The sequence below is a fragment of the Macrotis lagotis genome, chromosome 8 (assembly GCF_037893015.1).
Source record: "Macrotis lagotis isolate mMagLag1 chromosome 8, bilby.v1.9.chrom.fasta, whole genome shotgun sequence".
Classification (NCBI taxonomy): Eukaryota; Metazoa; Chordata; class Mammalia; order Peramelemorphia; family Peramelidae; genus Macrotis; species Macrotis lagotis.
Window position 1 is genome coordinate 46,011,297 of NC_133665.1, and position 21,816 is coordinate 46,033,112.

At 38.5% G+C, this 21,816-nt stretch overlaps 2 protein-coding genes across 7 annotated transcripts in view; one reads left to right on the forward strand and one right to left on the reverse strand.

Annotated features, from left to right (window-relative positions):
• SLC5A11 (solute carrier family 5 member 11) overlaps positions 1-9,939 on the forward strand; it is a 73,954-nt gene extending 64,015 nt beyond the window's left edge. Inside the window, exons 15-17 of one of the 2 annotated variants that reach the window (XM_074196807.1) lie at positions 723-938; positions 1,222-1,387; positions 6,166-9,939. In XM_074196807.1, the coding sequence (XP_074052908.1) occupies positions 723-938; positions 1,222-1,387; positions 6,166-6,371 (588 nt within the window). In that variant the 3' untranslated portion in view covers positions 6,372-9,939. Of the gene's footprint in view, positions 1-722; positions 939-1,221; positions 1,388-6,151 lie in introns of both variants that reach the window. The other variant, XM_074196808.1, reaches the window with a different exon arrangement.
• Positions 3,877-21,816, reverse strand: part of ARHGAP17 (Rho GTPase activating protein 17) — a 150,949-nt gene continuing 133,009 nt past the window's right edge. Inside the window, exons 20-21 of one of the 5 annotated variants that reach the window (XM_074196805.1) lie at positions 19,923-19,970; positions 14,626-14,714 (exon numbers count right to left, since the gene is read on the reverse strand). In XM_074196805.1, the coding sequence (XP_074052906.1) occupies positions 19,963-19,970 (8 nt within the window). In that variant the 3' untranslated portion in view covers positions 14,626-14,714; positions 19,923-19,962. Of the gene's footprint in view, positions 14,715-19,922; positions 19,971-21,367; positions 21,624-21,816 lie in introns of those variants that run through there. The other 4 variants (XM_074196806.1, XM_074196801.1, XM_074196803.1 and 1 more) reach the window with 4 other exon arrangements.

Sequence of the window (21,816 nt, forward strand, 5' to 3'; positions counted from 1 at the left end):
TGAACATACTAATAATCCTTCGGGAGAATGTAAGCTCTTAGAAGACAAAAATTATCTCAATTTTTGTCTTTGTATTTCTGGCCAAATGCCTCACCTCTTGTAGGCTCTTTATTAATTATTTGTTGCTTGATTAGTTGATTGGTTCAAGGGAGGTGGGGGGAGGGGTGGTGCTCACTGATTTAGGGAAGTTTTTCCTTTTCTCATTCCCCAACAAAGAACATAGAATGTCAGCCCTGAAAGGAACCTTAGAATATAGAGTCAAGGATTTCAGTAAAAGGGATTTTGGAGCATAAAGTAGAAAATGTGAGAATCAGAATTTCAAGACAGAGCTTAAAATTTTAGAACTTGGAAGAAAGGACAGAACCAAGCCTTTATTAAATACTTGCTATGTTATTGCTTTACTAATATCATTTGATTTGATTCTTACAACAAGGGAGGAAAATGCTATTATTCCCCTCATTTTACAGATGAGGAAACTGAGGCAAGCAGGTTCTATGATTTGCTCAGGGCTACACAGCTAGGAAGTATATTTTGAATTGAGATCTTGCAGTCTCCAGGTCCAGCTCCCTATCTACTGCCTCTCACACAGAATGATAAAGCTGAAAAAAGACTTTATAACATGGAAGATCAGCAAAGGTTGCTGGGAGCTTTTCATTGTATGTTACCATTTGGAGCACACCAAAGGTCTTCTGAACTCTAAGGTAATTTTCTTTGCTTGACAGGGGGCCTTCTGGGGCCTGCTGTTTGGCCTGCTCATAGGCATGATCCGGCTGGTGCTGGATTTCATCTATGTGCAGCCTCGATGTGACCAAGTCGATGAGCGCCCAGGTGTGGTGAGGTACATTCACTACCTCTACTTCTCCATGATCCTGTCCATCGTCACACTGGTCACTGTGGTTACAGTGAGTTGGTTCACAGAGCCACCTTCTAAAGAGATGGTATGTTTGACTTTGGCTGCAAAATTCAGGCTCCAACTGATCTGTTGGGTATTGAGACTAGCCAAGGTCAGAGAGTCTCCAGGTGGACCTAGGAGCTCTTCCTTTCCCTACCGCACTACCTAAGGCTGCCCTGAAAGTGTGATCCTGATAATGATGATGAGGCATTAGGGAGGAGGACAGATAATAGTTTCTACCTCCTGGACTCCCAAAGTCAGATGTATGGACCATATGAGCTGGGAAAAAACCTGAGAGAAATTCCTTATGGGGTGCTTCTTCTCCATAGGTCACTCGTCTGACCTGGTTCACTCGCCATGACCCCCTGATTCAGGAGGGACAGGAATTAACAGATGCTTTACCCCCAAACTTCTCCAAGAATGTGACCCCAGAGGGCAGCAGCACCGGTGATCACTTTGAGATCACTGAGGATACTGCTTCTAAACCTCAAAACTGTAAGTTAACCCTTAACTTCCCACTTTTATAAGGGTCAAAAATATTTTTTTGCTTAACGACACAGATCTGAGGTTCAAATAGATTGTTTCTGCCACAAGGGACTGTCCTAGGTATAGCACCCAGGATTTAGAATTCTTAGTTGGGCCTGACCTGAAAGGGTATATTAGGCAAGTGCTTTCTTCTCTAGAGGAGAATGTCCCTGTTCTGTGAAGTGGGCCTAATATTCCTTCTTTATTTATTCCCATGTCCTGAAGCCTTGAGAGTTGAAATTTAAATCAGATCTTTAAAAGGGGACTCTTGGACTCAAGAGAAATAAAAACAAAAATGAGAAGCCCTCACAAACTTACACACAATCTTTTTCTAAGGTTAAGCCCTCCTGTTAGTATGTGCACTATAATATTGTATTATATATATATATCATATTACACTATCGTTAATAGTGTGGTATAGGGCAGTTAGGTGGTGCAATGGATAGCACTCTGACCCTGGAGTCAGGAGGATCTGAGTTCCAAATCCAGTCTCAGACACATTATAATTGCCTACTGTGTGACCTTGGGCAAGTCACTTAATCCCCATTGCTTTAAATAAATAAAAAAATTTAAAAATAGTGTAGCATAGCAGGATGGCTTTAGAGTCAAGAAGTCTTGGGTTCAAATCCTACCTCTGATAGGCCTGTAAGGTACAGAAGACTTGTCAGTTTGTAACAGCAGAAAAAATTTCTACACCAGGAGTTGCCTCTAAATTGAAATCGTGGATCTGAAACAAACCAAAATTAGCCTTGAGTCAGAGTTCTTCCTGACCCAAAAGGCCCAGATATATTCAGAACTTTTCTCCCTCTCTTACCAAGAAACTTGGAAGAATGCATATTTTCATCCCTGCATATTTACCCCATCACAAGGTACTGAAACTTCCAGGCACACAATTTTATCACCTATTTAAAATATAATCTCTTCAACAATATCTGAGTGATCCATTAACCTTCTTTTAAAACCTTCAGTGAGGACATGACCTCTAGAGGCAGCTCATCCATTTCATTCTTCTACCCCCAACCCCTTTGGAGATAATAGGGTCAAGTGTTTGCCCAGAGTCACTCAGCTAATAATTGTGTGATATTGGAGTTGCACTCAGGTCCTCTTGATTCTAGAGTTGGTGCTTTACCAGGTGCTTCTCCATCCATTGCATTCTTCCAGAGTACTTTTTATTTTATAGATTTGATCACATAAGAGATGAGCAGGCAGCAACTTCCACCTCCTAGATTCCCAGAGTCTGATGTGACCACTACAAACTCAAAGGAAGTTAAGAGAAAATTTCTTGTAGGATACTTCTTATATAGTCCTTTACAGCCTTTTCTTCTTTCTAGTCTGAAAGATCAAATCTCTATCTTTTCCCAAACATCAGCAGTATTGCTCTCTTCTCTCTTTTTGTTCTGATACTCCTACTTTTGGGGGTCCTCTCTCAACTCCCTTGGGTTTGGTGATCTCTCTTATGGGAGATTAGATCTTCCTTTCATTCTTTCATGGCAGTCAGGGTTAAGTCACTTGCACAGGCTCACCCAGTTAATTTAATCAGTCCTCTTAGTTTCTGGGCCAGTGCTAAATCCACTGCACCACTAGGTGCCCCTGAGACCAGATCATCACAGAAGGTCTCAGGTATCACTATCCAGAGAGAAGATACACTGCTTAACCATCCAATCCTTTAACCAATGATGAATGATATCATATTGGCCTCAGAATGTATGGGACCTCAGCAAGTCACTTAACCTTTCTGTGGTTCAGCTTCCTCGTGTGTAAAAAATAAGGTTAGTATTAGAAGGAACAAGTTAGTTTGTATATATGAAAGACTCTTGTAAACTATAAAGCACTACACCCATGTGACAAATGTATTCAGAGGCTCTTGAAGGCTACACTAGTGTATCAAAAGCAGGACCTACTCCAAGCTGCAAAATTTTGCTTGAGAATCTGACATTGGAATATCTCTGGATTAAGAAGTTCTTCACCAGAAGACTGATCAGCAGATGGTAATGACTTTTGAATACAACAACTCAAGAAAGTATCTACTAAAGGCATAAAAAGTTTACATTTCTGGGGTAGTGCCCATATTGATGAAATCCTTTAAGTAGCAGTAATTATTTTTTATTCTATATTTTATTGCATCTGTGATCTCAGAGATGTGTGGCACCCTTGTGCATTGTCATCTGTATATGCTTCATGGGAGGTCCACTCAATGCCTTGATTGCCTTCCTATAGACTTCTTAACAATACATGGGAACCAGTATAGCACAAAGACTAAAGATCTTTTATTCCATTAGATAGGAGCAGTCCAGCTCCATTTTTAGTCATATATATTTTTTGGATAAACTCTTTTACACTATGTTGTACATGCAGATGTCATGATTTATGTCCACCATGCATCTCTCCATTTTCTTATGATTGATTTTGATTCCCCACAAATTATACTATTTCGTGACTCATAGCCATCTAGCATCACTGGAAGAATGCTGGTATTAGCAAGATGAGATTTTGTTTTAGGGAGAAGCTTGTGGGGGGGGTCATTGAAAGTGCTATAAATTTCTTCTAGGTAATCTAGTTGAATACTTTCTAGTGTTCAACTCTGTGTCTTTTACTGTCCATCTTCAGTCTCTTTCCAAAACACATACTGATGACCAGTTCAATGGTTCATTCATGCAAGTAGCTATCAATAAACAAGAAGTATTCTTTATTTCCTTAGATTTTCGGTTTTGTTTTTCCTACATAAGTGGTTAGTATAAATTCTTTGGGTGAATATCATCTCATTTAGGAGGCTCTGAATTGTTGTTGGGCATAATGCAATCAGAACATCATCCACCAACCAGCAGCTAAAGGACCTTATTCTTTTTTTTTTAGGTTTTTTTGCAAGGCAAATGGGGGGTTAAGTGGCTTGCCCAAGGTCACACAGCTAGGTAATTAAGTGTCTGAGGCTGGCTTTGAACTCAGGTCCTCCTGACTCCAAGGCCGGTGCTATATCCACTGTGTCACCTGGCTGCGCCCAAGGACCTTATTCTTTATAGACTTCTCTAGTTGGTTCACATGACTATGTAAAAACCTCTGTGGAATCAGATACATCATATCAGATCTAGAGGTAGTTACCTCTGTTCTATCTTGGAAGGAATCTTATAGGATCTTAACATATATAAATGACATTTTGTTTGAGGAGAAACTTTAAGGATGCTTTTTGTTCATCCAATTTTTTTTTATGGTTAACAGTCGATTAGCACAGTGAGATTTTTATTATTCTCAGTACTGTTCAGCCAAATATTTGACTATTAAGATATGATTGACTATAGAGTGACATTTTCAAAAGCTTGTTTATTCTCTTATATTTTCATCAGTATTTTTAAAAGTGTGCTATTTTCTAAAGAATTTTTAAAGATAAGAAACTAGTAATCAGTAGTCATGATAACCTTACTTTCCCCTCCTGCAATATTATATGATACTTTGTAATCATTTTGTATCATCCCCTCTCACATATCTGGGAAACTGATCTTAATCTAGGGTCCCTGAACTTGTTTCTTTTAATATTTTGATAAATATTTCAATATGATTGATTTCCTTTGTAATTCTGTGTCTCAAGCATATAAAAACACATCTCAAAAGGGGCCTATAGATTCATCAGTCTTCCAAAAGGTTCTATAACACACAAAAAAGTTAAGAACACATCCTCTATCATCTCAAAATTGTATCACATCCAGGCTGGCCTTCTGTGGTATTGATTTAGTCTGGTCCAGCTGTTCTTGGCACATAGGTGGCATAGCGGATAAAGTACTGGTTCTGCAATCAAGAAGACTCACCTTTCTGAGTTCAAATCAACCCTCACTAGCTGTGTAACCTAGGGCAAGTCACTTAACACTGTTGCCTCACTTCCTTATCTGTAAATTGAGCTAAAGAAGGAAATGGCAAAACATTCCAATATCTCTGCCAAGAAAACTCCAAGTAAGGACAGGGAGGGTCAGACAAAACTAAAAAAGCAACTTGACAGGAAGAACTAGTTTCATTTTTGTGGTGTTCTTCATGTCTGGCATCCTCCAATTTACTTCTTGGAGAAAATATTCATAATATATACATGTGAAATGTCAATACATAAGCCTGTTCTCTCATCTCTTGATCTTGAACTATATCTTCAATTTTTTTCCCCCCACTGTTCTCTCATATTAGCATTGAAGTCACTGGACCCAGTAAAAATTATCCCTCTTCTGTCCCCTCAAGCATCCTCAAGAGATATATCCCTTTACCTAGTTCTCATCACTTTTATTACTTGAAAGTGCATAGTTCCATTTCGAATTCTAGAAATTTGACTTGCTCTTCTCAAAAGTGGTTCTCTAGCAAGCTGGTCCATTTTTTGAAGCAGTTCTAAGAGTTATATTAGATTATAGCCCATGGAGCCAAGCTCCCTTGACTTCACATTGGTTTGTTTAGGACCTTGAATTTAATCCTTTAGAAGTGCAACTTGGTCCTCCTGGCCAGTCTTTTCTGATCCAGGCAGGTCATGTTACATTGGTTGCAGAGGGAGTTGTTCACTAAGGACCCTAAATCATACTACATTCCTCTACATGTTAGTTATAACTGAGAGTCCATTATCCTTAGAGCTTCCACTGGATTTCCTATCCATAGTTTTCACTATCTCCCAGGAGCAAAACTGGAATTTTATAGTTAGCTGTGGTGGTTCATTAGGGCTCTTTATATTTTCAACCCAGGAGGAGAACATGTCATTTTTTTTTTAAATTGTAGCTTGTCTTTCTCAGGTAATGTTGCCACAAAATCATCCAAAGTGAAGAAAGCCATCATTTGGCTTTGTGGAATGGACACTAAAGCTAGTAAGGCATCTATGAAGAAAACTGAACCTATTGTGACTTCCTTAGAAGAAAACTCTCTTGTCAAAAGGATTCTGGATATCAACCTGATCATCTGTATTAGCACTGCCATTTTTCTCTGGGCTTATTTTGCCTAAAGATGTATTGGGGATAAAAGGAAAAAACTGTCAACTGGGTATTAAGGTTTTACTCTTCCTGATTTTTTTTATTTCAGGAAAACAAAATGATTGGTGGTTTTTTTGTTTTGTTTTTTAAAAAACCACTATGGTGTTTGTTTTAATACAAATGAATTTTAGGTATTCAATTTTTGTGAGAGAAACGATGCAAAGATATGAAAAAGACAAGTCATCTCCATTTCTAAAATCCTTTGCTGGAAAAAATGCACATAGTTCAGTGATTTGACAGACTTTAAATGACAGAAGAAAAATCCATGGCTGTTAATTATCCTTGCTTTGTTATAGGTGCCCATAAATCAGATGTGAAATGAGATGGAGCTTACCCAAATGAAGGGGATATGGAGCACCACATTGTTTTACTGCTTTATACATTTTACTTTTGTCATTTATTGAGAGGCAGATTTGGCATAATGGGTAGTAGGCAAGCTTTGGAGCCATGAAGACTCAGTTTAAGTCTTGTCTGACACATATTGGCTGTTATTTGGGGCCTCTCACTTAGAGGAGCAACTCTTAAGACAAATTATAGAGAATATGGCAAGAAGGTAACTTCCTTAACTAGGGAATCTATCAATGAAATCTTAAGTACAGTCTCTAAGCAGGACCCAAGTAGAAAATTCACTTGTTTCTATCTGTGGAAAATGACTTGTTTTGGGGCTTTGTTTTCCTCATCTATATAAACAGCATGTCCATGTGCAAAGGAGGAAAGGAGAGAGGATTGGATTAGATGATTGCTAAAAATCCTTTTTCCATCTTTAATACTCTCAAGTTCTGACCGGATTGTATCAAGGGTCTTCATCAGTCAGTCTTCTCAATCAGATAGGCTTAAATAGCATCTAAGGAATTGATGGAGATTATGTTCCACTAAACCATAATCAAGAGATTATGGAACCCAGAGATGCTGTCTCCTAACTTCAAAGACTTAATTAAACCAGGGTTATTACTTCGCTCTCCCCCAGGAAAAAAAGTGTAAAGGATGACAAAAATCCAGTTCTATATCCTACAAAATATTTAATATAAGATTGCCTATCCCACTACTGTTGGGTTATATCCTTAATTAAGCTAATGATTAGTCACTACTACTCTGAACACATTCACTACTTCTTAACTAGCAAAAACTCCTCTTGTTTTGGAGAACAGAATGTGTGTGCACACATGTGTATGTCTTGTTAGCTTGATCTAGGTCCTCTTCCTCATCTGAAAGTATATAAGGTATGTTACCTGTTTATGTTCGCATTTATGTTATTACTTGACCCACGTGTGACTAAAGACCTGCTAAGCAGATTCTTTTTCTAGTCTTATCCATATGGGAAAATGACCATATGTGGTCTGTGACTTATTGAAATAAAATGCTTACCAGCTCACACACCAGTATCCTCAGAACTCCTTAACACAGCATGAAATAGGCATTCTCACATCCAAGCCTAAATAACTCAGGTCTCTATAGTCCTGAGGCTAATTACTTAAAAGCATGCTTAGAGGAAGATTTTCCTTTTCATTCTCACAGCAACTTTGGTTTGGAAATGAATAGTGAGAAATAGATGAGTTGGTTCCCTGGATGTAAGTTTGAGTTGTTGGAAAAATTAAGGAATTTTGGACATGTTTTTTAGGTTTTTCCAAGGCAAATGGGGTTAAGTGGCTTGCCCAAGGTCACACAGCTAGGTAATTATTGTCTGAGACTGGATTTGAACCCAGGTACTCCTGACTCCAGGGATGGTAACCTATCCACTGTGCCACCTAGCTGTCCCTAAATTCTAAACATTTCTAAGGTTAATCCCATTCGGTTTCCTGCCTTCTCCCTTTGGGGATGTGTCAGGAAAGGGTGAAAAGGATCAGCCAATCTACACTATTTGTGGTCCTCAGGGACACATGACCTTTGTTCCAGGTTTCCCATAGAAAACCAGTTCAATGGTTGGAGCATCTTCTCATGGTTACCATTCCATAAGTCTGGTTCCCAAGGGTCCTGATGGAATTGCATGGAAATACCTGGAAGAGGTGGAATAGGTTACTCAGTCAGCCGAGATGGCACATATCCAGGCTGAAGGCCCAGATTGTCTCAGGAAAGAAGCAGAATGGAACAGGGAAACCTAAAGCTCTCCCCACACCCCATTATTATCACTGCCTTGGCCCCCAAACACTTGGCTGCTGGGGGAAATGGATAAGAGCCTAAGTGCAAGTGTCCACTCAACTGCTTGATGAATAATGGAAACCATCAATTAAAAACAAAAGTAATTCTCCAAAAATTCTTTAATGGAATGGTGACCAGGGAACAGATCGTAATTCTTTAGACCTTTAATTCTTTATGCTTTCTAAGTGTGAAGTAGACAGTGGTGGAAACACCTTTTGAAAGATCCTGTTTCACCTGTAACAGATTGCTTGTTGTTTTGGGGGAGGGGGAGGGAAGGGAAAGAGGGAGAAAAATTTGAAGTTAAGTTTTACAAAAATGACTGTTAAAAACTATCTTACATATAATTAGGAAAAAATAAAATACTGAGAGAAAAAAGAGATGCTATTTTCACAGCCTGAGTGTGAATCCAATCCCTCTCAGCCTTCTCCTGGGTTTGGCTCCCCATAGGGCTGCCTCCACAATGCTTCTAGCCATGTCTGAAAAGCACTGCAGGGGAGGGGGGGTGGAAGGCAGGGACTCTGTAAAGCAACTACTTCTGGAGAAGGGCAACCAGAATGATGGAAAAAATTGAGACTGTACCTTATAAAGATCAACTGAAGAAGCTATGGTTAAGTATGAAAATTAGACCTAGTTAGGGTTGGGTGTAGGAAATAGCTAAATTCAACTGCTTAGTAGGGGCAGCAGTGGTTTACATGTTCAAATTACTACTATTAACAATAATAAAATAGAGGTAGTCAGATGAGGAAAAGGGTAGAGTGGGAATCTGCACCAACTCTGGTTGCTTCTATGAGCTTGCTCTTCAGCAAGTTAGATGAGATAATCTCCCTCACTTTGTGAAGCTTTGGGTGAGGCTTCCCTCTCTTGGATCATGGGCTCTAATATGCAAACTCTCTCATGGAGCTTAAAATCACAGCATTATAGCTGAGAGGGATGCTTAAGTTTCTTATTAACTCTACGATGACAATGAGTGTTGCTCTAGGCTCAGTTTAAATGTCTCTGGTGCTCACTAACTGCCCCATCCCTCTCTCCCAGCAGTACCAATTTTTCCCATCTTTTCTGTTTCCACATTCCAGTCTTTCAGGGGACCAACCACCTTTGGCTCAAATCCAGAGCAATCTACTACCTGTGTGAGTGAACTTGGGTATATCACTACTCTCCTGGTTCTGTTCCCTAGTCTGATCTCTCAAATCCCTTGAAATCCCAAGATTCCATGATCTTAAGCTCCTATGAATGTAGACCCAGTTTCAGAAAGGGATGGAACTTCTAGGAGATTCCTACTCTGCATTTCAAACTACTGCATACATTTCAACAATGCTCCAAAGGAGGCTTTGAAAATAGGCTTTATTACCAAACACTGTTCTAAATAAAAGAATAAGTTGTAAGGTTACCACAGAGATGTGTGTGTGTGTGTGTGTGTGTGTGTGTGTATAGGCATATACACACAATATATATATATATATATATATATATACACACACACATATAAATCTATGTGTATATATATACATACACACATATAAATCTATGTATAGACAAATAGCTTCACATCTGATTCAGCTTTTACAAAATGCCTCAAGAGATTAAAAAATCCAAAGGGCCAAATCCAAAGGTGGACTCCATAGAAACATCAGAACATTAAGGAAACCCAAAGGAATTACACAGATAAACACCTTCCTACTGCGCATACTGACCTAGATATAATAGTTTGGGTGGTAATTACATTTCCTAGGAGAAAGCATCAATACAAGTAAGTTCTTCCCATCCTAGTGACACTGGTCAGTTGCTGATATGGGCACCAATGTGTAATAATAGGCTAAAAAATCCCTTTTAGGTTATTGTAAATATCCTAGCATTATTCTGGTGTGTTGGGAAGGCAAAATATCTCATGTTTAAAATGAACTACAGGTCCCAGGCTAACCCAACTCTAATCTAAATTCTATAATATCGTCAGCAAATAATCGATCTCTGCTTCAAGGTCACTAGAGAGGAAAGGCCTCATTGCTTTGGGAGGAGCTATCAACAGATTTTACGGGACGGCTAGGTGGTGCAGTAGATAGAGCGCTGGCCCTGGAGTCAGGAGTACCAGAGTTCAAACCCAGCCTCTGACAATAATTACCTAGCTGTATGGCCTTGGGCAAGCCACTTAACCTCATTTGCCTTGGAAAAACCTAATATATATATACACACACACACACTACAGAAGTATATTGTGTGTGGAAAGGGTGGGAGGACTACTGAATGAAATTTCTTTAGTTTTGCAGACTGACTCTCTTACCAGATAAAATAAACATGTACATATATGTTCAGGGCTACTAAGATGATTCGTTTCAGTGGAATAAAGAACAAATTAGTTATGTCCAAAGTTCAAATGGGCTACGCCTTGATGTAGGTAGTGCATAATTACTTGAGCTGTTCAAGCAAATGGGAAGGGATATATGATCCCTGGTGTCTCTTCCTTCCAATTCTGAAATTTTTCTGATTCTATAAGAATTTATCATCACAGAACAATCACAGAATCTGATGTGATCACAAATGTGGGTGTGCCTAATTATGGCTACAGTATCGTTGCTAGTCAACCTAGTAAACACAATTCCTACAAACACAAAAGGCTATTGCTACTTCTCTGCCTGGTCACTTGCCTGCTATGCCGAACCGAAGAAATATATAGTCTGCATGAACATTGTCCACAGAAATGTGACACTAAGTACCAAATGAGAGGGTAAGGCAATGTTTCTATGTTAGAAAGGGGGAAAAAAGGGAAAATGAATATGAATAAGTTAATTTACACTTAAAAAAACTAGCCCTAAGACCAGCTTTTTTACATTTTTTTCTCTCCCTTTTCAAGAAAAACTAAAATTGATATCTGAGAGGGAAAACAAAAGATGCTAGCTTAACTAAGGCAAAGTATAGTATAAAAATATTAATATAATTGAGTTTGCTACAAAAGTTACTGCAAGAAAAGCTCTTTAGCATTCTGAAGAGTGAAAAACATACACAGGGAGGTCAGTAGCTACTTCTGTATCATGGTCACAAACTATCACCATTAATTGTTGTGTACACTTCAAATTTTGCTCTTCCTACATATTACACTTAATGATCTGCAACACAGGTACCCAGGTCTTTGGGAAGAAAGTGTGTTACAAATCTCAATCTTAGGTTAGGGAATAACCAGAATATGTGTATGTATAAAATTGCTGGTTCAGGAGTATTGGGTTGATCATTTACAAATGAAAAGAATAGTGTAATTTATGAGAAACAATCATTTTGCTCAAAGAATGGGATAATACACAGACACTCATGAATGTGCTGCCACTCATAATTTGTATTTATGGTCATTCTCATTCACACATGGGAAGCAACAATTCATTGATCAGGGCTATTACATGTCTACATAGTAAGCATAATCAAGTGGCATTGTATTCCTTGAAAAGATGAGGACTGCCTCAAAATTACTCCTTGTGAAAGTTGAAGTATATTTCCATATCTTTTCAAGAACTAATGACTTTAATGAAAATAGATTATCTTACTCAGAATAATATAAGATCAACTCTTATCTTCAACAGGGAAGAATAATCTGTAAATGTTAGGAATTTTGTGTATTTCCATTATGATTTCTTTATGTAATTTAAAGATAGTAAGCAATTCATGAATATTATTGGTATTTATAAATGAATGAAAATGTGTTAGAATGTTAGAATTTCCCTTGTGGACAGCATGTTTGAAGTTCTGAATTAGTTTTGAAAGGGAACTAAGCTAATACTTTAATTATTGCTATCTGTAATCAAGGTAGTCTAGACTTCTAAGTGTAAATATACATAAATATATGTGCACAGTAAATGAGCGCTGTTATACATGTACTATATATATATATATATGCGCACAGATATATCAATTAACAATTCAGCCTATTCTATAAAAGTATAATTAGCAAATTCAATACAAGGGCTCTTCAAGTACCTTAAGGAAACATAATAATTTGTTCGTCATCTAGCACTGGACATTGTTTAGTTTTGAGATTATATATATGTGTGTGTGTGTGTATATATATATATATATATATATATACACACACACACACATATATATGGAAAAGAAAAAAATTAACCTTTTTTGGGAGTGGCAGGGGAAAATGTTCTGAACTCTAAAGGGAGTATGAATTTCGGAAAAGAATTTGTTGTATTTTCTCAGCAGCAGCAATACTAAACATACTCCAAACACTAGGTCAGAGCAGCTAGGAAATGCAGTAGACAGAGCCCTAGACTTGAATTCAGAACTCTCATTTTCATGAATTCAAATCTAGCCTCAGACACTAACTGTGTGACTCTGGGCAAGTCACTAAACTCTGTTTAATTTAGTTCATCAGCTAAGATAAGCTGGAGAAGGAAAAGGTATATCACTCAAGTATCTTTGCCAAGAAACCATCAAAAATGGAGTCACAAAGAGCTGGATGTGACTGAAGACTCAACAAACACTAGGTCAAGTGACTAATATGATCCTCTCTCCAGGAGTGATGATTAAAGCTTCCTCCTCAGGGATAGACCAGGTAGCAGCATTTTTAAAGGCAGTAAAGACTTATTAAGAGTTCATATTAAGGCTTCTATCTGTAGAAATAACATAGTAGAGGATCAGTAATATACCTCCAAGAAGGCACCAAAGATTCCATTAGCAGCAGGCAGAGTAACCTTTGTTTATTCTATAATCAAGGGAAATATTTACTGATACATTCTCCAAAAATGAGTATAAGTCACAGGAACTTTGTACTTTGATCAAAGATCTGAATTTAAATAGCTCTGCCATTTGGGCCTAGGCAAGACAAGTCAATCCCTTAGGTCTCTGTATAAAATGGAGTTAAAACTTGCAAATACCTACCTTAAGAGAATTGAAGAGCAAAGTATAATGTGAATTATAAAATCATAGAAATGAATGACATTATCATTTTAGATGGGGAGGGAGGTACAGAAAAGGGATATGAATTTTAGGGACCTTATAAATTGTAATAAGGAAAGAAACAGCATGGTTAGGGGGAAAGCATGACAGACTTAAAGTCAGAAAGAACTGGGTTCACATCCTACCTCAGCCATTTATTAGCTGTGTGACCCTGAGCAAGTCATTTATCATTCATTGACCTTGGCTTTCACATCTGTAATGAAAAGCATTTACCTCTCAGGGTAGTTATGAGAAGATACCTACCGAGGACTTTACAAACCTTAAAGTGCTCTGTAAAGGTAATTGTTGTTATTATTATAGATGTTTTTAAATTCTATGACTTAGAGCCACAAGAAATCAAAAGATTCTCTAAGATGCCAAATTCCAAGATGTTTAGATGAACCTCAACAAAAGCGAACACAGCCAACATTTTGCTTTGAGATATGAGTTTCATATAAACCATAGGGTACAATTAATTCAGATTAACCATAAGGCTAGAATAATGCTCAGTCCTTATCAAGTAGCAATGAAATGGCTTAAAAAAAAAGGAACAGTACATGTCTTTCTAAAGTCCAAAGGTCCCAGAAGGCACTAGATACATCCAGTTTTACAGGGTGACAGATCCAGCAGTCACCACCAGGGGACACAAAAATCATTCTGCAGGGAGTCAGAGTAACATTTCTTATAAGACAGTTCCTCTAACATAGGGTCTAATGTTCAGGAATAAAAGCCCAGGGGGGCAGGAAGTAGGAGGCTTGCATAATTAGTGTATTTTATTAAATAGTTAATGCATTGCTTCTTACTCATTTGGAACAGCTGTATTAACAGCATCAAGTAAAGCTTCCTATGTAAGTTTCCACAGCGAGATTCTTTCAGCCCTGTTTCTAGGTGGGGTTTTTTCCCCTCTCACTAAAGAAAATACAATTTTTTTCAAGACCCAGATCATTTAGCTTTGAGTGACAGCCCCATTGTCTCTTCTTGTTACACAGTAGGAAAGACCCTGCATAGCAGGGCCTTTATCTCCACCAAAAGCTTTTCACTGTTTGGTCTGGATGAAGAGTTCATTTTTCCTTGCTCCACTCAAAGAGAAGGAAAAAGGTCAAAGCACTTGAGGGCTTTTCTTCATAAAGCAGTGCTCTCTGAATCATTCTCAATGTCCAGCAATAGGCGACTGGCCAGGTCCTTGCTCGCTGGTTCCATGTGGATTTCAGGAAAGAGGTTGCGGAGCTGTTCTGGAACATTAGAATTGGAGTCTGGATAGAAACAGGAAAAAAGCAATGTCATCAATAAATTATAGAAGGCAGGCCCTTAATGATTAGTGCAATGGGGATGGTTTACTTAAGCTTCTTCTCAATGTATATATACCTGCTCCACTGACCAACAGAATGGGTAACTAGGCATCACTAGCCTCATAACTTTAGCCACACCAACTAAACCACTCCCCACCAAGGTTGTTTCCTACTCTGTAAATCCCTGTTGATTGCCAGACAAGCCTGTTGTGAAGATTAGATGGGTCAATGTATTGGTAAAACGAGCTGCAGATATGGAGTGCTTATGATATTCCTCTATTTGAACACAGTCTGTTTTCCACTTAGTTCTGCTCAGGCTAGCAAATATATAAGTACTGAAGGGAAAAACCCTTAGAAACTGGCTCTTTGGATAAAGTAAAGGGAACCTTCTTGTCAACAGCTCTATTAGAAGCTTTAGGGCAACTTTTGCCAAAGAAAAGGATTGATTTCACTTATGAGAAACTGAGATAGTCGTCATTAAAATTAATGCTTTTCTACCCCAGAACAGGCAGAAGAAACCTGGCAAAGATGCCAAATGGAAATTCTCCAAAGGAAAACTGGAACTCAGTGCTCATAAGAGCTAAAAAGGGTGGGTTATCTGATCATAAACAGATTCTCTTAATGTGGTAGGACAACAGCATATCTCTGCTACAGTCTTCAAAAGCATACAAAGGCATTAACTAAGTGCTAAGAATTAAGTCCTAAAATTAATTCCTCCCTAAATAAGCTAAAAATTGCCAACAAATCTTCCAAAGATCTCCATAGGCTTATTTCTGCTATTTGAGGACGGAGTGGTAAAGAAGATAAAGATATTTGTCATCTCCATCTCACAGGTTTAGAGTAAGGAAAGTACTTGGGGAACATGGTAGGGTGGGAAAAACACTGAACTTGGATAAAAGGTCACTGAGCCTCAAACTGCCACTCACTAACCATGGCATAATGGGTAAGCCTATTCCTCCTTTTAAGCCTCAACCTTCTCATCAGTAACACAGAAATAACTTTTCCAACTTGCTATACAGAGAGGCTGCATATAATGTGTAAAGGGCCTTGTAAGTTTTAAATTGCTATGGAAATGTCAAAAATAACAATGAATGAATTACTAGGAAAAAAGACAGACAGCAACACATCTTAGGAAGATGGCGAATAGAAGCTGGGGGTAATGGTGGAGGGAAGGGCAGCTGGGCTTTGTTTCTTGGTATGAATATCCGTGCTGGGTCAGGCTCCTAGCTCTGAACAGATCAACAAGGGCTGAGTTGTAGATGAACAGAGCTCTTCACATCACCTACAAAGGGAGGAAATGCTAATGATATTCTAATAAAGGTTGTCCTTTGTGTTTAAAGAGGACCACACCAACCAAGTTAATGGTGGCATGACTTGTACATTGTATTTTGTGCAGTGAGGGATACATTGTGCAAAGACATCCTTTTGTCCCATTTGCCTTTTCCAGAACCATTTCACCCTGAGGTGATAGCAAACAGAACTGCTTGTGATGGTCTGGATGTTGTGGGAGTCCTTGGCCTGGGAGTATGACTTTCCCTAGAGTCAGCAACGCTGGGCAAAGCACCAGGATGTGACATTTGGTGACAAAGTAGTGAGACGCAGTATATCCAAGTCTGTCTCTCAATGGACTAAACATTATTCACACAACCCACTGGGCAGGTCATGGAAAACCAAAGTCTCTGGGATCCAGGAGGAGTATGGCTGAAGGTCTGAGAGGAAAGGCCATACTGACCACTAGGATACCAAGAGAGAGATTTGGGTGGACTCTTGTCGCAGTCCAGTGTTGCTTATACGCCACAGTACCCCCTTGATATGCAAGGAAAACCCACACTAACAATATTCTAGTTTCTCTTAACTCTTTAGAGTTCTCTGAACTCTCTGGACTCTACTACAACTTTTGGGAAATCTTTTATCTTTTGTATCTCTTACACCTTCTTAGAGGAACATAATCCATACATCTATTACTCTGTATGTGAATCAGTAGGTATACTTTATTATTTGTCCTAAATGTACCTAAACAAGCCCCCGCCCCCCCGCCATCTTAACTACAGATGATACCCGAGGTTAATTCAGTTACTAGAAAACCCAAGGAGTCCTGCCCTTCTGGATCACCCTGAGAAGAACCTGTAAAGTCACCGGAGTGCAGGCTTGCTGGGGCTACGAGAGTGGGCCAAGGCTTTCCTTCCCCCCTAGATTTCCCAGTCAATCATCATCTCCTGTTACAGCTTTAAGCACCTCCTTTTCCCCTATTATTTCTTCTCCACACTGCTCTCTTCTCTCTAGTTTCTTTTCTTCTCCCTTCCCTCCAGCTTCAAACTTCTCACTGACTTTCCATGGTTTATGGAATCTTCTTTAAACCCTATGCCTTTATAATTCGATGAGTCAAAAGAAAAAGTTGGCCTATTATATAATTCTGCTATATCTCAGACTATATATTTCTCCCTTAAGGATATGATTTCTCTCTCATCACATTCAACTTAGATCAATGCATACTATGGAAATGATGTAAAGACTAGCAAACTGCCTTCTGTGGGGGGTGGGGGAAGGGAAGCAAGATTGGGGGAAAAACTGTAAAACTCAAAAGTTAAAAACAAAAAAAAAAGAACTTGATGAGTCCTATACTTTTTGCTGACTTCCAGATTGTTGGCCTACTAGACAATTAATGACTTAATTAATTTTATTAACAGAAACTGAATAGTTTGGCGTATTTAACTGAATCTCAGTTTCTACATCTGTGAAATAATGAAGCTGGAGGGGATTGGACTAGAAGACTCCTAAGATCTCTTCTAGCTACAGGACTTTAGCTATGTGATCTCTAAGAGACCCTCCAAATTCTAAATCTATGACCCTATGAAATGCATTAATAATTCAAGGGCAAGAACTTAGGTTGGTTGTTGCCCCATTTATTTCCAGCACAGATTCCATATAAAAGTAGGCACTTGACCACATGTACAATAAAACTCCCCCTTCTGCACCACATTTTAGAACTTGCCAGTGTTTTCTCGTGGCCAAAGGGCTCTTCAGAAGTGTGAAGTTCTCAAGGGTGTCCTAACAGATCAGAATTTATAATTGACTATTGCCAGCATTTTCTGTGGAGTTTACACAGAAACGCACAAGGGTAACCTTTTATGCATTCACCAAAACTACATTCCATAATTCGTTTTACCAGATACATTCCTATTGGCTAATTTAATGAAATAACTAGTTTAAAAAAATACTCTCACCATTTTTCCTCATTGGTCAAATTGCATAATTAGCAAAATGTATTCAATCCTGGACTTGGAGTCTGGAAGACCTGGAGTTCAGCATCTCTCCGATGCTCGCTAGCTGCTGTGTGACTGTGGGTAAGTTACTTAGCCTCTCTGAAATTCAGTTTCCTCTTCTGTAGAAAGGGGATGACACTGAAATATCTACTATGCAGTATTCAAATAGAATAATGTTCACAAACTGCTACACAAACCTTGAGTTACACAGAAATGTCTGTGATTATTCCTAACAACAATCTGTGGATAAGGGATACCTTGCCTTCTAAATGCCCTTCTGATTGGTCTTAGGTGGATGGGCAGATCTCCATCTCAACTAGAACTATCTTTCCAAAGGCCACTTTGTATGTGTGAACACAGGGAAAGTACCTCTATAAAATAGGGCTTGTCTGAGGCCAAGCTTCAGGTCCTGCCTAAATGAAATTGGCTTTACCTTAAAAGACAGTTCTTCCCCTCTTCAGTGTACTGTGGGGAGATGAAAGAGAGCTGCTGTTCCAGAAAGATAAAACTAAGTCACCCTTCCCCCTCCCCCCCTAAAATTCTCATTTGAACAAAGGTTGGGCCCAGCAACTTTCCATCCCTCCAATCTGCCTCCCCACTCCCCAGCGATTTTGTGGTATAAAAATGCAACACTCTTTTAGACAATGATACCCTCTACTCATGGGAGCACACTTTTGCTGATGGTCACATAAAAAAGGATTTCAACAATTGGTTGGATATTAAAAAATGGGAAGAGTTTAATCACTGATTTTAGACCTCTCTACAACTGCTTCTTTCCATTCAATAACATACATCTGGAAGACTCACCCAAAGACAGAGAAAAATGGCCTTTGGATTTAGGCCTAATACTTTACTGTCAGATCATCATGTAAAAGTTAAAGTGACTGTGACTAGGATGACAAATAAAATGACTAAAATAAAATAAGGGATGGTGTAAACTATTTACTCCTAAAAATTTCTTTTAACTAAGGCTAAAGGTTATGGTCTTTTCCCATGAATTTGAACCTCTGTGAAGGATCAGCAGGGTTGTTAGGAAGGTCAAATAAGTTAATATCTGGAAAGTGTGCCATTCTCTTTTTTTTAAAAAAAATATTTTATTTAAGGCAATAGGGTTAAGTGACTTGCCTAAGGTCACACATAATTATTAAGTGTCAGACCAGATTTGACTCCAGGGCCAGTGATCTATCCACTGCACCACCAGGCTGCCCCCAAAAGTGTGCCATTCTCACAGAATCATTTAAATACAAGCTAAAATTAAGTATTATCTCATTGACTAGTTACAGAAGGCTAAACTTCAGATTTGGGGGGGGGAGATGATAGGACTCAATAAAATGTACAGTTTTCTTTTACTAGCTAATGTGGAAATGTTTTTCTCATCATCAAAATGGGCACTTATTTAAAAGTGTATGGTGAGGCTCCAATGAGATAATAAATGTAAAGGAACCCTTCAATGTGAATCATTAGATAAGTCATACAAGGTATGAGTATTTTTAAGCCCTACTGTCAGTGTAACACAAGTCTTTCCTTCCAAAAGACTATGATCTGTCAGGGGTAGATAAAGATATCAAACTGTTTAGCACAAGCTACACACAATTTGACCAGATGTGGCTGTTGAATGTAGTTATTAGGATAGATTACCATTAAATGACAACTAATACAAGTCAGACTGGAGACTAAAGAAGCAGTAAGGTCAACCTCAGGGACACCTGCTAACAGATCTGTGAACATATTTAGAACTCATTAATTCAGGGCAAGCATGAAATAAAGCCACGGTTCCTTAGGACATGCACTATTAGTGGGGATGCAGGCAAGCAGGGTTAGAATAACCAGTTAGTAACAGGCACTTGTGCACAAGTATGATCGTGAATTAGCAAAGAATATTCTGGCCAATCATATGCCTTTTCCTTACCATTAAACTTCCAATTTCAGTTCTTACTGAATAAGGCAGGTCATACATCTAAATTATTTAATAAAATTGTTCAATTAGAAAAATCTCTTTTCTATAGCCTGATACTTTAACATTATTATGCCCCTACATTGCTATCTTACTCAAGATGGCAAAAAACTCAAGCAAGGAATCTCTTTTTCATGTTTGCTTTGCTTGAGGAACAATTAAAATCTGATTCTCAATTACATATCAGAAAATTTCCATTCCTGGGCACTAGGTGGTATCTGCTGCAAGGTCATTGTCAATGTCTGCTCAGCATCTATTACTCTACCCGAGGACCATCTCTTTGTTTTGAATTTCTCAATTCAAAGCTTTTAAATTCAGTACTGTTTTCAAGAATACATTTCTCTCAAGCTTCATAACTGACTTCATTATTCATATCCATTGGCCCTTTCAAAGAGTACATTAAATGACTAAAATGGACTGCATGATCAAGTGGAAAATTCCCTGGATTTGGAATCGAAAGGGTCTGGGTCCAAGTCTTTGTTATCCAGAACTACCCATGCAGTACTTTTTTTTTTTTTTTAAAGGTTTTTGGCAAGGCGTTGAGGTTAAGTGGCTTGCCCAAGGCCACACAGCTAGGTAATCATTAAGTGTCTGAGGCTGGATTTGAACTCCAGTACTCCTGACTCCAGGGCCAGTACTCTATATGCTGTGCCACCTAGCCACCCCCAGTATTTGCTCCTTTGAAGAGCATTCTGCAAATTGTAAAATAGGGGACTTTAATAGGTGACCATAGCTGGCTTCTTATCCTGGGATTCACAAATTGGTTTAGTTTTTTAATATTCTGACAAATGTATTTTTTTTTTTTAGGTTTTTGCAAGGCAAATGGGGTTAAATGGCTTGCCCAAGGCCACACAGCTAGGTAATTATTAAGTGTCTGAGACCAGATTTGGACCCAGGTACTCCTGACTCCAGGACTGGTGCTTTGTCCACTGCGCCACCTAGCCACCCCTTAAATGTATTTTAATATAATAGGTTTCCTTTACAATCCTGTGTATTTTGAAGTTAAGCTTTTAAAAAGAATTCACAGGCTTTAACAAACAGTCAAGGGGATCCATGATATACAAAAAGGTTGAGAATCTCTGATTTATAGGGTTCTTTCTAGTCCTAAATCCTAATGTTCTTTGAATGGTTATAACAAGACTGATTTACATGCTACTGGCATTTCGACCACAGGTAGACAACCTCTAATAGTCTTTTACAAATTCTTAAACCAATGTTAATTTTGTGATATAAAGCCAATGAGTTATGTAGAATTCCTGGATTTTCAGACTTGCTTCAAAGAATTACTGTCTGATAAACTTCCTCAGATTATCTAACAAATTATATTCAGTAAATTAACCATAATTTTAAGAAATCATATAAAGCAATACCCAACATAAACACATCACATAACAATGGAATTAAATATAGTCTGATTCAGGCTCATTTTATTTGATTTTCATTCACAGAGAAGTCCATCATTCTGGTGCTTGTCACTCAAGCCACAAGATTCTGAGGGGGCCAGCTCACATTGACAAAGGTTTCTACACCCTAGGGTGATGGTATGTTAGCACTGACCACAATTTTCCACCTCCCACACAAACTACCAGTGACAATATGGGGCAGGCAGTCAAAGGCTGGCTGGGTGGTAGTATCCTCCTGGGCTGCACTCTTGGACTGAAAAAAAAAAAGTCACTGGAATTTGTACAAGAATCCATTGCAGGGCCTCAGATTATGCTTCATTTCGCTAAGGAGAGTTTTTATAAAAGCCACACAACTTGAGGTCTATTTCTGAAATAAGGTTGATTAAAACTATTCCTTGACATAATGGGAACTGTTCCCCCAGACACTAGTGTGGACAAATCCTCTG